This window comes from Amblyraja radiata, chromosome 5 (genome assembly GCF_010909765.2).
Source record: "Amblyraja radiata isolate CabotCenter1 chromosome 5, sAmbRad1.1.pri, whole genome shotgun sequence".
Classification (NCBI taxonomy): Eukaryota; Metazoa; Chordata; class Chondrichthyes; order Rajiformes; family Rajidae; genus Amblyraja; species Amblyraja radiata.
The window spans coordinates 21,974,052-21,988,709 of record NC_045960.1 but is presented as its reverse complement, the minus strand read 5'-3'; the positions used below and the strand labels follow the sequence as shown (position 1 = coordinate 21,988,709).

The following is a 14,658-nucleotide window of genomic DNA, read 5'->3' as shown; positions in this document are numbered from 1 at the left end:
TCAGCGGGCGATGGATAACAGGACAGCGGGCAGTGGACACTCCTGTGTCAGCGCGCACAAGGGACAAATTGAGGTTACTCGCACTGACACATGGAGTAAGCTCCACCGCCCTCTGTCCTGTTATCCATCGCCCGCTGACCCGCTCTTGAGCTGGTTGCTCTGGCATGATCCCCGACCCCCTCCTTCTCAACGCTCCTGCCCTCCAGCAACTTTACCGCTGGCCAGACTCCCCACACGCTGGCCAGACTCCCCACCCCCCCCAGCAGCACTGTCCTTTTATAGCCGCTTCCCACTTTGCAGCCATTGGCGCTGCGCATGCGCACTTCACAGTCCACGCTGCAAAGGCAGAATTTCAGCTGCCTTCAGCTCTGCTTGAAATTGACAGCTTGAAGTAGCGTCCACGACACGTGGGCTGCACACACTTTCCCGTATTACATGTACTGCACATGAAAGGCACGGAGAATTATGCCTACCTAAGAGATCGATCTTAGGTAGGCATAATTCTCCCGTGCCTTTACTATTTATATTTAATTATTATTATTTTATAATTTTAGTCAGGGTAGGCAGTGCCTACCTTGCCTACCCTGATGGCACGTGCCTGACCTGCACTCACCTGCATTTAAACAACATAATTATCACAACCACATCTCATACTTGGATCCTCATCATTGTACACCATGTACAGTGCATTCAGAAAGAATTCAGACCCCTTCACTTTTTCCACATTTTGTTACGTTACAGCCTTATTCTAAAATGGATTAAATTCATGTTTTATCATCAATCTACACACGATACCCCATAATTTAAAAAAAGTGAAAACAGATGTTTAGAAATTTTTGAAAAGTAATTAATAAGAAATAACTGAAACATCACCTTTACATAAGTATCCAGACCCTTTGCTATGACACCCAAAATTGAGGTTAGGTTCATCCTGTTTCCATTGAGATGTTTCTACAACTTGATTGGAGTCCACCAGTGATAAATTAAATTGATTGGACATGATTTGGAAAGGCACACACCTGTCTATATAAGTTCCCAGAATTGACAGTGCATGTCAGAGCAAAAACCAATCCATGAAGACGAAGAAATTCGCCGTGAACCTCCGAAACAGGATTGTGTCGAGACACAGATCTGGGGAAGGGTATAAAACAATTTCTACAGCATTGCAGGTCCCGAAGAGCACAGTGGCCTCTGTCATTTTTAAATGGAAGAACTTTTGAACCACTCTTCCATACCCCGCAACACTGCTCTCTCTCCCCATCCCCGCACTCGCAACAAGGGCAGAGTCCCTCTAGTCCTCACCTTTCACCCCACCAGCCGGCAAATACAACAAATAATCCTCCGCCATTTCCGCCACCTCCAACGTGACCCCACCACTCGCCACATCTTCCCATCTCCCCCCATGTCTGCCTTCCGCAAAGACCGCTCCCTCCGCAACTCCCTTGTCAATTCTTCCCTTCCCTCCCGTACTACCCCCTCTCCGGGCACTTTCCGTTGCAACCACAAGAAATGCAACACCTGTCCCTTCACCTCCCCCCTCGACTCCATTCAAGGACCCAAGCCGTCGTTCCAGGTGCAACAAAGGTTCACCTGTATCTCCTCCAACCTCATCTACTGCATCCGCTGCTCTAGATGTCAGCTGATTTACATCGGTGAGACTAAGCGGTGGTTGGGCGATCGTTTCGCCGAACACCTCCGCTCAGTCCGCAATAACCTACCTGAACTCCCGGTGGCTCAGCACTTCAACTCCCCTTCCCATTCCCAATCCGACCTCTCTGTCCTGGGTCTCCTCCATTGCCAGAGTGAGCAATTGGAAATTGGAGGAAATTGGAGGAACAGCACCTCATATTCCGCCTGGGTAGCTTGTGTCCGGATGGCATGAACATTGAATTCTCCCAATTTTGCTAGCCCTTGCTGTCTCCTCCCCTTCCTTAACCCTCGAGCTGTCTCCTCCCACCCACCCCCCCGCCCTCGGGCTCCTCCTCCTCCCTTTTTCCTTCCTTCTCCCCCCCACCCTCCATCAGTCTGAAGAAGGGTTTCGGCCCGAAACTTCACCTATTTCCTTCGCTCCATAGATGCTGCTGCACCCGCTGAGTTTCTCCAGCATTTTTGTGTACCTTCGATCTTCCAGCAACTGCAGTTCCTTCTTGAACTCTTCATAGAGCTGTCCGTCTGGCCAAACTGAGCAATTGGGGGAGAAGGGCCTTGGTCAAGGAGGTGACCAACAACCCGATGGTCACTCTGACAGAACTCCAGAGTTCATCTGTGGAGATGGGAAAACCTTCCAGAAGGACAACTATATCTGCAGCACTCCACCAATCAGGCCTTAATGGTAGAGGGCCAGACAGAATCCACTCCTCAGTAAATGGCACATAACAGCCCACTTGGAGTTTGCCAAAAGGCACCTAAAGGACTCTCAGACCATGAGAAACAAGATTCTCTTGTCTGATGAAACCAAGATTGAACTATTTGGCCTGAATGCCAAGCTTCTTGTCTGGAGGAAACCAGACCTGGCCCATACCATACCTACGGGTGAAGTATGGTGGTGGCAGCATCATGCTGTGGGGATGTTTTTCAGCGGCAGGTACTGGGAGACTAGTCAAGATTGAGGGAAAGATGAACAGAGCAAAGTACAGAGAGATCCTTGATGAAAAACTGCTCCAGAACGTTCTGGACCTCAGACTGGGGCGGTGGTTCACCTTCCAACAGGACAACGAACCCAAACCACACAGCCAAGACAACACAGGAGTGGCTTTGTGACAAGTATGTGAATGTCCTTGAGTGGCCCAGCCAGAGCCTGGACTTGAACTTGATCGAACAGGAGAACAAGGGGTCACAGTCTAAGGATAAGAGGGAAGTCTTTTAGGACCGAGATGAGACAATCATTTTTTACACAGAGTGGTGAATCTGTGGAATTCTCTGCCACAGAAGGTAGTTGAGGCCAGTTCATTGGCTGGATTTAAGAGGGAGTTAGATGTGGCCCTTGTGGCTAAAGGGATCAGGGGGTATGGAGAGAAGGCAGGTATGGGATATTGATTAGGATGATCAGCCATGATCATATTGAATGGCGGTGCAGGCTCGAAGGGCCGAATGGCCTACTCCTGCACCTATTTTCTATGTTTCTATGAACATCTCTGGAGGGACCTGAAAATAGCTGTGCATCGACGCTCCCCATCCAACCTGACACAGCTTGAGAGGATCTGCAATGGATCTAGAAGAATGGGAGAAATTACCTAAATACAGGTGCGCCAAACTTGTAGCGATACCCAAGAAGACTTGAGGCTGTAATCGCTGCTAAAGATGTCTCAATAAAGTACTGAGTAAAGGGTCTGAATAAGTAAATGTAATATTTAAGTTATTTCTTTTTAATTGCTTTGCAAAAATTTTAAAACACCTGTTTTCGCTTTTTTATTATGGGATATTGTGTGTAGATTGATGATAAAAAAATGAATTTAAGCAATTTTTAGAATAAGGCTGTAACATAACAAAATATGGAAAAGGGGAAGGGGTCTGAATGCTTTCTGAATGCACTGTCTAGTAAACTTCCTAATTCATACTACACTGTTACATAAAGATTCACAAGTTTCAGAAGTTTGACCATAGACTTACCCATTTGCATGTGTTCCGCTAGATCATTAATGTTTGCATGTTTTTCTGCGTAAACACTTTTGTAGCTATTTATAAAGGCGAGATACGTTTTGGGGGTTATATGTGCTCTACGCCGATATCTGGAAATAAAGTGCAAAAACTGTATTTGTTATTCAGCATACAAATATTTTAAGTAATAATTTGAGAGTAGCATCATATAATAGAAATCATACACAATATATATTCAAATTGCTTCTATCTTATCTATTATCAACATTTGTCAGAAAATATCTTTAGCGAAAATGCGTTAATATGCAAAGTTAGAATTCATCACTAAGTGGCATAAAGACATAATTTGGTACGGTTGTTTAGTTTATTTATTCTATTTCTTATGTTCTTGTGTTTCACAACTCCCAGCTTGTTGTTACTTAAAAATAGTTTGATTATTATTTATTAGGTCCAAAGAGGATGATGTCAAAGTTCTCCCACATAGCACAACCTACACCACGACTTTGTCCATTCAGTTCATTATTGCATCTTGCAACATTTTTTTTACTATACACTAATGTATCACTCGTTTAGTGTTCTTTGAAAACTTTTGATTGCATTTAAGTTATTTCTAAATATAGTGAGAAGCTGAGACTCAACTACAGATCCCTGGGAACATCACATTCCAATATTCAAACTGCAGAAAATATCCATTCTTTTCTTTTATGTGTCATATAATAAAACCAATTTCTGAACAATAATTATTGCTTTAATGCTAACATCCCTTTAAGCATTACCACAACTGAGATAACAAAAAGACTAAAGTGTTGGAGTAGGTCAGGCAGATCTCCGGAGGACATAGATAAGTGACATTTCACGTTGGGAAGCTTCTTTAGACTGAAGAAGGGTTCTGATGCAAACCATCACCTATCCATGTTTTCCAGAAATGCTGAATGTTTCTCTACACTGGCACTTTGTGTCTTTTTTGTAAACCATCGTGGGCAGTTCCTTGTATCACTTCAACTGAGATGCCATTCCTTTGCCTGGGTGCCTGTACAAAATGTTAAAATACAGGAGCACAAGACAGTCATCCTTTTGAGTGAAGTAGATTACAAAACATGATTTTTTAAAAAGTTATTCTTCTGATGTCATAGAAATTAGAATATTTGATTTCATGATTTCTTTCAATAATTGCAGGACCTTTCAATCTTAAACTGTCAGAAATTCAGCAGAGCCACAAATCTAGAACTAGCTATCAAAGTCAGATAACGCTGTTAGTAATTATATTGTCTTGTTGAAGGACTATCCCATCGTTTTAGAAACAGTTGGACAGGTACATGGATAGGACAGGTTTGGAGGGATATGGACCAAGCGCAGGCAAGTGGGACTAGTGTAGCTGGGACATTGTTGGCCCGTGTGGCAAGTTGGGCCGAAGGGCCTGTTTCCACACTATATCACTCTATGACTTATCTTGACAATACAAGTCAATATCTTTTTAGATCATATATTGCATGATGCTTGTTTGTAGTTTCATGGATAAGCAAATTGAATCAAAATGACACTGTAGAATGATAAGGTAAATTGTCCAATACAAAGTATAATTACAACTTTCATTTACAGTCATGGAACAGTAGCAAAGCAGAATCCAAAACTGTTTGTGAAACTAGCATAATTAGCTTCCGACATAATGGAAACTACCATTTTATGCGAATTAACTCAAATTGGCAAAATGCTTCAACTTTCAGATAAAACGACACCTTTCCATAGCATACAAATGTGGTCAGTTAACCAAAGCGTTTTTTAAAAGCAAGAAACCACAGAGAGGATTTCTCACAGATATTAAGTCCATGTGAACATTGGAAAATTGGGCTTATAAGTAAGTAAGTTTATTGGCCAAGTATTCACATACAAGGAATTTGCCTTGATGCTCCGCCCACAAATAACAACATGACATACAGTGACAGTTACGAATGACTCAGAAAACACTAAACATTAATAATAATAAGACATTAATGATAAAACACCATTGATCAAGCATGTGAACCAACAAATTACCAGATCAAAGGGAGGCTACAGATTTTTGGCTGTTGAGTAGAGCTACTACTCGTGGATAAAAACTATTTTTATGTCTGGCTGTGGCAGCTTTGACAATCTGGAGTCGCCTTCCAGAGGGAAGTGATTCAAAGAGTTTGTGGCCAGGGTGAGAGGGGTCAGAGATGATCTTGCACGCTCAGTTCCTGGCCCTTGCAGTGTACAGTTCATCAATGGAGGGAAGGTTGCAGCCAATAATCTTCTCTGCTGATCGGACGATTCGCTGCAGCCTCCAGGTGTCGTGCTTGGTGGCTGAGCCAAACCAGACCATGATGGAGAAGGTGAGAACAGACTCTACGATGGCCGTGTAGAATTGGACCATCATTGCCTGTGGCAGATTGTGCTTCCTCAGCTGCCGCAGGAAGTACATCCTCTGTTGTGCCTTTTTGACTGTGGAATCGATGGTAGCCCCCCACTTAAGGTCCTTGGAGATGATGGTTCCCAGGAACTTAAAAGACTCCACAGATGCGACTGTGGTGTTGTTGATGGTGAGTAGGGTGAGGGGAGGGGGAGCTCTCCTAAAGCCTACAATCAATTCCATTGTCTTAAGAGCATTGAGCTCTAGGTTGTTGCTACGGCACCAGGACGGCAGCTGTGACACTTCCTGTCTGTAGGCAGATTCCTCCCCATCCTGGATCAGTCCAATCAGGGTTGTGTCGTCCGCAAACTTGAGAAGCTTGACAGAGGTGTCTGTGGAGATGCAGTCGTTGGTGTAGAGAGAGTAGAGGAGAGAGTACGCAGCCTTGCGGTGCTCCTATGCTGAGCGTTTGCGGGTCCAAGATGTGCTTTCGCAGCCTCACATGCTGCTTCTATAGTGTTTATGCCACAAGTGTCAATGGCAGAACATAGAATAGCGTCAAGACAAAAGATGGTTAAATAGTCAGGGTGTCAATGTGAGCATCAACCTAGCAGTGGATTAGTACATATCTAAATAAATTTATTGACAAAGAGCACAGAAAAATTGAAAACATATTCAAGCAAAGTATTGAAACCTTTTGGCCATTAGAAATGTTTAGTGAGTTACATGTATGGAGGAATTTAGGTCATTCAGAGACAGGGCACGATACGATGACAATTGGAGGAATGGAATTGACAATATTGTTCTGAAAACTGGTACAGATTTGGTAGACAAAACAGACAATTTCTATTCAAAATAAAACAAAGTTATTTTTATCAGAAGTTGTAAAAGTGCTGGTGTTATTATTTTGGTTCCTGAAGAAAGATGAAATATAGAATTGGCAAAGAGAAGCAAAAGACTCGCAACATCTACAAAAAGTCTCAATGTGAGACTTTGTTAGCTCACTATGATATTACACTAATATTGAAATGTCAATGTGATGCTCTGAATTGTAGGAGCTGGAATTAGTCATGTAAGGAACAAAGGTCAAATAAAACCAAATGCATTTGCTTCATGCACGAGAAACTAAACTGAGATTGAAAAAGAGCCATTAGAAATTTTGCATTGAGTTAAAATATTTCCTCTTCTATTTTGAATATTGATCATAAATCTTTAACAGTAATTCTTGGTCCCGAGTCATCAATATAACCAATAGTGAAAATGCAACCGTGAGCCATTCCCTTATCTGTTTGAGTGTATGATTGAATAGTTATCAGTTCAAAATGAAATGATATCACAGATGCATCATGAAAATTGGCATAGTGAATTCAGGGACAATTTGATGATGTGATCTTCATGTTGAAAATTGTAGATTTTTGAGTCTAGCAATTGTGGTAGCTGAGAAGGCTCAAATAAATATTGTTGTAAAAACAGTATTTAAAATCTTTAGAAAATAGAATGAATCAGACGAGAAAGCAAATAATTTATTAATGGGCAAGTGGCTTGTAGGAAGAATGTTGAATGCATAGCCTGAAGCAGTGGTGCAGGTAGAGGCTCTTACAATATTTAAAAAGTATCAAGATGAGCACTTACAAATCATCCTCTATGATAATCCTCAACACTGATGCTCCACACGGATGTGTTCTCAGCCCCCTTCTTTACTCCCTGTACCCCATGATTGTGCAACAAAGTACAAATCTAACTCAATTTACAAATGTGTGGACGATACCACCGTAGTGAGCCGGATAGCAAATAATGACAGGACGGAGTACAGAAGGAGATTGAGAACCTCATAACCTGGTGTCAAGACAGCAACCTTTCTCTCAATGTCAACAAGTCAAAGGAGATGGTGATCAACATTTAGGAAGCAAAGCGGTAAACATACCCTAGTATACATTGATGGCGCTGAAGTAGAGATGGTTGAAAGCTTCAAGTTCCTAGGAGTAAATATTACCAGCAACTTGTTCTGGACTAGCTATAGTGAAGCAATGGCCAAGAAAGCACATCAATGCCTCTACTTCCTTAGAAGGCTTATGAAGTTCGGCATATCCCCAACAACTCTCACCAGCTTCTACAGATGGGTCGTAGGAAGCATTGTATCGGGGTACATCACAGCATAGTTTGGAAACCGCTCAATCCAAGATAAGAAATCGCAGAGAATTGTGCAAAGACCAACCTCCCTTCCATTGCCTCAATATACACTTCACATTGCCTCGGCAATGTCACCAGCATTATCAAGGATGAATCTCACCCCGGTCGCTCCTTCTTCTCCCCTCTCCTATCAGTCAAGAAGTACAGAAGTGTGAAAACACATTCCTCCAGATTCTCCAAGATGGCGGCGTTGCCTTAGCAGCTGCGGCTCGCCTGCAGTCCGTCTATTCTTTCTTTTTTTTGTTGTTCTTTTTGTCCTGTTTTAGTTAATGTTGTTTTATTAGGTTGTGTATGTGTGTGGGTGGGTGGGAGAAACATGTTTTTGGTCTCTTCCTTCGGGGGGATGCGACTTTTCTTGTCGTATTCCCAGTCTTCGTCTCCGTCTGTGCCGAGGCCTAATGGCGGAGCTGGCGGCCTCGGGGCTGTGGCGGCATTCCGGCGGCAGCGGCGACCCGACCCGACCTCGGAGCTGTGGCAGCGTTCCGGCGCCCCGACACGGCCTTGGAGCTGTGGCGGCGTTCCGGCGGCAGCGGTGACCCGACCCGGCCTCGGAGCTGTGGCAGCGTTCCGGCGGCAACAGCTGCGTCCGCTGGACTGGAGGGCCGCAGCTTCGGCGGCTTCGACCACCTCGGGCCGCGGAGTTTGAACCGGCCTGTTTGCGGCGTTGGATTCAGCCGCGGAACTGACATTACTTACCATCGCCCGGCGGGGTCACAACATCCGAAGCCTGGATCGCCTCGGCGCAGAGGGAGAACAAGGAGGGAAGAGACAAAGACTTTAAGATTTTTGCCTTCCATCACAGTGAGGAGGTGCCTCGTGAACTCACTGTGGTGGATGTTAAATTTGTGTTTATTGTGTGTTTTTGTCATTTTTATTATATGTATGAAAGGTCTGAATGACAAAAATTAAAATTCAATTCAATTCAATTCAGGGACAGTTTCTTCCTAGCTGTCATCCGGCAACTGAACCATCCTATCAACACTAGAGAGCAGTCCTGAGCTAACATTGGAGACCCTTGGACTATCTTTAAACAGACTTTATTGAACTTTATCTTGCACTATACGTTATTCCCTTTATCCTGTATCTGTACACTGTGGACGGTTCGACTGTAATCATGTATAGTTTTTCCGCTGACCGGATAGCATGCAACAAAAACTTTTCACTGTACCTTGGTGCACATGACAATAAACTAAACTAGACTAAACTGAATGTCTGATGTTGGAAATTCTGAAATTTATAAGGACGATGAGTAGTTTGTAATATGTTTAACCCAAGAGCTTACTGGGGAAGCATGATGGGAAAAGTGGCTAAAAGTGAAGGGAACTTATGTTATATTAAGATAATGGATTTATCATGGTATGTACATTCCAACAATGGCATAGCCAGGTAAAGTTTAAATAAACATAGGTAGTTGTAAACTAAGCTGAGTGCAATAAAACCTCAGGAAATTGTGTATTTTATTGTGCCCATTTGTTAGATATATGGGAGAATGATTTTCTAAATAACAGGAAACATAAGATTAAAGATAACTCTTGGGTAAGACTTGAATGGCTTTACATTGATCAATAATTAATTATTTAAAAAATATAGAATCCTCATGCAACCATTGTGTTGTGCGAATATAAAAATGCTCTGGGTACTGTGAATCTTTGAAACACTTTGGGTCTTCCCAAAGTGTACTGTTAAGGCCTTGGATAAATCTACTTGTTTGATGAACTAACCACTGGTCTGAGATATTCTTTGTCTCTGTTCCTATCTGAGCTGTAATTATGAGGGCAACTGGGCTACATGAGAGCACCAATTCAGGGTGCAGGTTAAAATTCCCTCCAACGATGACCATGGCAAAAAGGGCTATAGACTGAGTGCTTGTAAATGGCAAAAAGTATAGATGGGTTCTTGATGTTTACAGACGACAGGAGCAGAATTAGGCCATTTTGCCAATCAAGTCTACTCCGTCATTCAATCGTGGTCGATCTATCTTTCCCTCTCAACCCCATTCTCCTGCCTTGACACTATATTGGCATGGGCATGGTGATCTGAGGGCTTGTTTTTTTCGGTGCTGTATGACTCTAACAATGCGAGTTGTCAAAATTAAAAGATTGTCTTAAATGGACACACTGAGTTGGTGTGCCAAATGATTGAGAAGATAAATTTTGGAAGTGCTTCACCCTGCTCTTTATGGTTTCTTGAGCAGAATGCCAATTGCAAGTTTTTCCACATTAGCCCAGATTAGAGCCACAGAGCTGTATAGCATAGACCCATAGGCCCACCTCTTTTTAGGCCGACCATCAGGTCCAGCCATGCAAATATCACTTGCTTACATTAATTTCAGTTCCCTCTATTCCTAATTCCAGTACCTGTTAAGATGCTTCTTTAATGATGTTATTGCTCCTGCATCCACCACTTCCTCTGGCAGCTTATTCCAAATACTAACTCCTCTTTGTGCGAAAAAGGTTATCCCTCAGATCCCCATTAAACCTCTTCCTGAATACTTTAAACCTGCGCTTTCCAGTTTCAGTTTAGTTTATTGTCACATGTACTGACGTACAGTAAAAACCTTTTGTTGCGTGCTAACCCACCAGTGGAAAGACAATACACGATTAATAAGATTTGGGACATCATATTACAGATATACAAAACATTGCTTAGGACGCACTTCCAGTCAAAAACACTGGCATCACCATGAAAAACAGACACTGATGATCTACCCTATCAATGTATCTCATAATTTTATATATTTCCAGCATGTCATCCTTCAGCTTCCTTCACTCCTGTGAAAACAAACCTAGCCTATTCAAACTCCCCTAACAATGAAAGCCCTCCAATCTAGATAATATCCTCGGGAATCATTTCTGCACCCTCTCTAGTATCCTTCCTGTGGTGTGGTGACCAAAATGTACACAATATTTTAAGCTCGCCCTAAGCAATGTTTGGTACAACTGTAATATGACGTCCCAAATCTTATCCTCATTACCTCAGCCGATGAAGGCAAGCATGTCATACACTTTCTTCATAATCCTGTCTAGGTGTGTTCCCATTTCACTCCAGTTAACAACATTCCCCAGGGCCCTATCATTCACTCCATTTGTCCTGCCCGGTTTTAACTTCCCAAAATGCAGCACTTTGCACATATCCAAGTTCAAAGGTCAGTTTATCGTCACGTGTACAAATTAAGGTACAGTGAACCTCGAATTACAATACAGTCACACTAAAAAAGTTATAATTCCATCTGCCATTACCTGGCCCACTTTTCCATTAGAGATATTGAAGAGCTAACAAATGTGCACTATCTGTGAAGATTGATACCCATCCAAATAAAACACAGGACTGGAATAAGTCAGTAAGACCTTTCCAAAGTGCACACATTGATCAAAGTTAACTTCCTTACGCTCGTAGAGAATCACGTGGTGAAACATGTTGGGTCTTATACTAGAACAGTGTACTAATGAAGAAATAAGATCTATTTTCTCCTGTCATGGTTAAGCAGAAGAAATAATCATCCTTTTTTTTTTAAACAACTGGTATCACTGTATAATCTAGAAGCACTGAGAGACTGACATTACGGAGCTTTTGTTATTCATTAGAAAAATGTTGCTTCAGCGGGAAGAGAATTAGAGTGGATATTTCAGGCCAGAGCCCCTTCATCAAGACTAAAGAGGAGAAATAAAGCTTGGAGTGTGGGGGATCTTAGGGTTGCCTGCATTTTATAACCTCGTAGCACTCCCACTCTGTGGCCATCTGTACTATCAGAGTGATTACAGAGATGCCCAATGCAGGCTGGGAAACAGGAATTCGTTTTCCATCTGACCATGCTGCAACCTTCCTGATTCAATATTGAATTTTACTGCTTCAAATAATAAGATTTCTGCACCAATCTTATTGATGGCATTTGATGCTCTCAATGAGGTCTCCTCTACATCGGTGAGACATCTCCCACATTATTTGTATAGGTTTTTTTGTTTATGTTCTTACCCTCTAATTGCTCCCATTTACTCACTGACCAAGATAATTTTTTTTACAGATTATCACTATTGGCACCCTGCTTTTACCCCATCAGATACATCATCTCTGCCTGCCCCCCATCCCTGCAACTCTACAGCCTTCTTTTGTCCTCTTTTCAGTTCTAATGAAGGACTTCAAACTGAAATGGTGACCCAGTTGCTCTGCTCACTGCCTGACCTGCTAAATCTTTGCAACAATTTCCGTTTTAGATTTTCTACATTATTTGGGAAAGATATAGCTTTAAATTCAGAAGAGGAAAGTTTTTTCCACAGGGTGGTGAGTACCTAGAGTGCATTGCCAGGAGTGGTGGAAGTAGATAAGATAGTGTAATTTAAGAGGCTTTTAGATAGGCAAATGGATTTGCAGGGAATAGAGGGATATAGAGTACGTGCAAATAGAAAATATTAGATTAATTTGTCATCATGTTTGGCAGACATTGTGGGCCAAAGGGCCTGTTCTTGTGCTGTGCTGTCCAATATGCTATGTCCAGCATCTGCATTTCTCGATTTTCACTTAGCTCAAATTTGAAGGGGTGAAGAGTCAATTGAGACAGAACTGAAGTTATAACTGTAGAAGTAAACAGAGATAATTTAAATAACATGATAACGTTTTGAGTATGCAAGTACGACACTCCGATTCGGAAGATGTTCGGGAGATTACTTTTGTGGTTCAAAGTCAGCATTTATTGCACATTTTTAGTTGCCCTTGAATAAGTACTGTGAGCCATCTTCTTGAATCTGCTGTTGTAGGTAAAAAATACATATGTGGCTGGCCCAGTGAGTTTTTGGTTAACGCTGACCCTGAGATATTGAAGATGCTGGGAGATTCAGATTGGTAATGCCATTGAAGACGAAGGGAAGGTGAGCAGTCTTTCTTGTTCGAGATAGTCTTTGCCCAATATTTCTGAGCTGGTTTGTTTCTTGCCACTTCTTAGCTCATGGTTGTATGTTGTTTACTTCTTACTATACACAGGGATGGACCACATTATTTGACGACTTCTTCTTGCGTATGGCGTGCACAGCCTAAAGTTGTAGGACAACTTGTTCTATTTGATCTTATTTGATTGTGCACATCAGGTTGATTGCCTTTGTCCAAACAGCGTGGACCACGTGTAGGTTGCAATCTCCCACCCCACATTATTTGACAAGGAGTTGGAAATGGAATGAATGCGTAGTATCTGTAAACATCACTACTTCTGAAATTATAAAAGGTTAATTATGCTGCAGGTGAAGATGGTTGGGTTTAGGTCCTTGTCTTGAGGAATTCCTGGGGTTATGTATCAGGGTGAGGATGATTGACCTTCAACTTTCATAGGTGTCTTTCCTTGTGTAAAGGTAAATTAGGAATACCTAGTCTAAGAGATTACATATTATGGTGATGCACATTTTATTCCTAGCACCTCATAGATACCCTGTTTTGAGGTGCCAGTTCTGTTCTTCAAGTTTCCCAATCAATTTTGAAATACCCAGCAACAATTACAGAAAGAGCAAAAGGGATAAAATTGGAACGATGATTAGTTACTGACCTGAAATATTTGCACTGTTTTTATGTCCTTATTACTTGTATTGTTTCTTTCAAGTGTTGTCAACATATAGTACTGATTCCTCAGCTGGGGGAGGAGAGTAGCTGGTAATCAGGAGGCGGTTTCCTTACCCATTTTTGAGCTGATACTATGAGATTTAATGGTCTATAATAAATATTAGAGATTGATAGGGCTCACTATTCACCCACAGACCACTACATCATCGGCTTCATGCTGGCGGTACAGAATAGATCCTAGAATAGATAAGTGACTAAAATATATACCTCTGTTAGAATGACTATGTCAGGCTATTGTCTGACTGGTCTGTGGGATACCCCTCCCAACTCAGATACCAGTCAGAAGAAGGGTCTAGACCCTAAATGTCACCCATTCCTTCTCTCCAGAGATGCTACCACTGAGTTACTCCAACTTTTTGTGTCTATCTCCAGTGTTATAGCTATGATTCAAGGATTCCGCTATTACCTGTCTTGATGAGAGTTCTTCACAGAATTAAAAAAGCCAATGGCAGACTTGGTTGAAAAGACTTGGTTTGAATAAAAAGACAAAACAATCTCAAGATAATTATACGTTGAGGCCAGTGAATCCATCTGATAGGTAATAGAATTCTACCAATGCGGATTTTACTACTCAGAGGAGTGTTGAAGTGGAAACAGCTCTTGGTAAGGCTTATATATACCATTTTCTAGTTTGCATTGTGTCTCTTGCCTAGGCCTCACAATTTACTTTAGGAAATTATTCCTAATTTATTATTTCAGTATCTTCATCTTTCTTGTGTAACACAGAGATTTCCTCTCAGGAGCAACCTTCACAGTTTCCAAAGATAGACACAAAAGCTGGAGTAACTCAGCGGGTCAGACAGCATCTCTGGAGAAGAAGAATAGGTAACATTTTGGATTGAGACCTTCCGACTGAGAATCAGGGGAAAGGGAAACGAGAGATATAGATGGTGATATAGAAC

General features: G+C 42.0%; 1 protein-coding gene across 1 annotated transcript in view; it reads right to left on the bottom strand.

Moving 5' to 3' along the window:
- LOC116973727 (dynein heavy chain 8, axonemal-like) overlaps nt 1-14,658 on the bottom strand; it is a 622,328-nt gene that overhangs the window by 128,322 nt on the left and 479,348 nt on the right. The window contains 1 exon segment of the mRNA XM_033022036.1: nt 3,610-3,728. Coding sequence (XP_032877927.1) covers nt 3,610-3,728 — 119 coding nt within the window.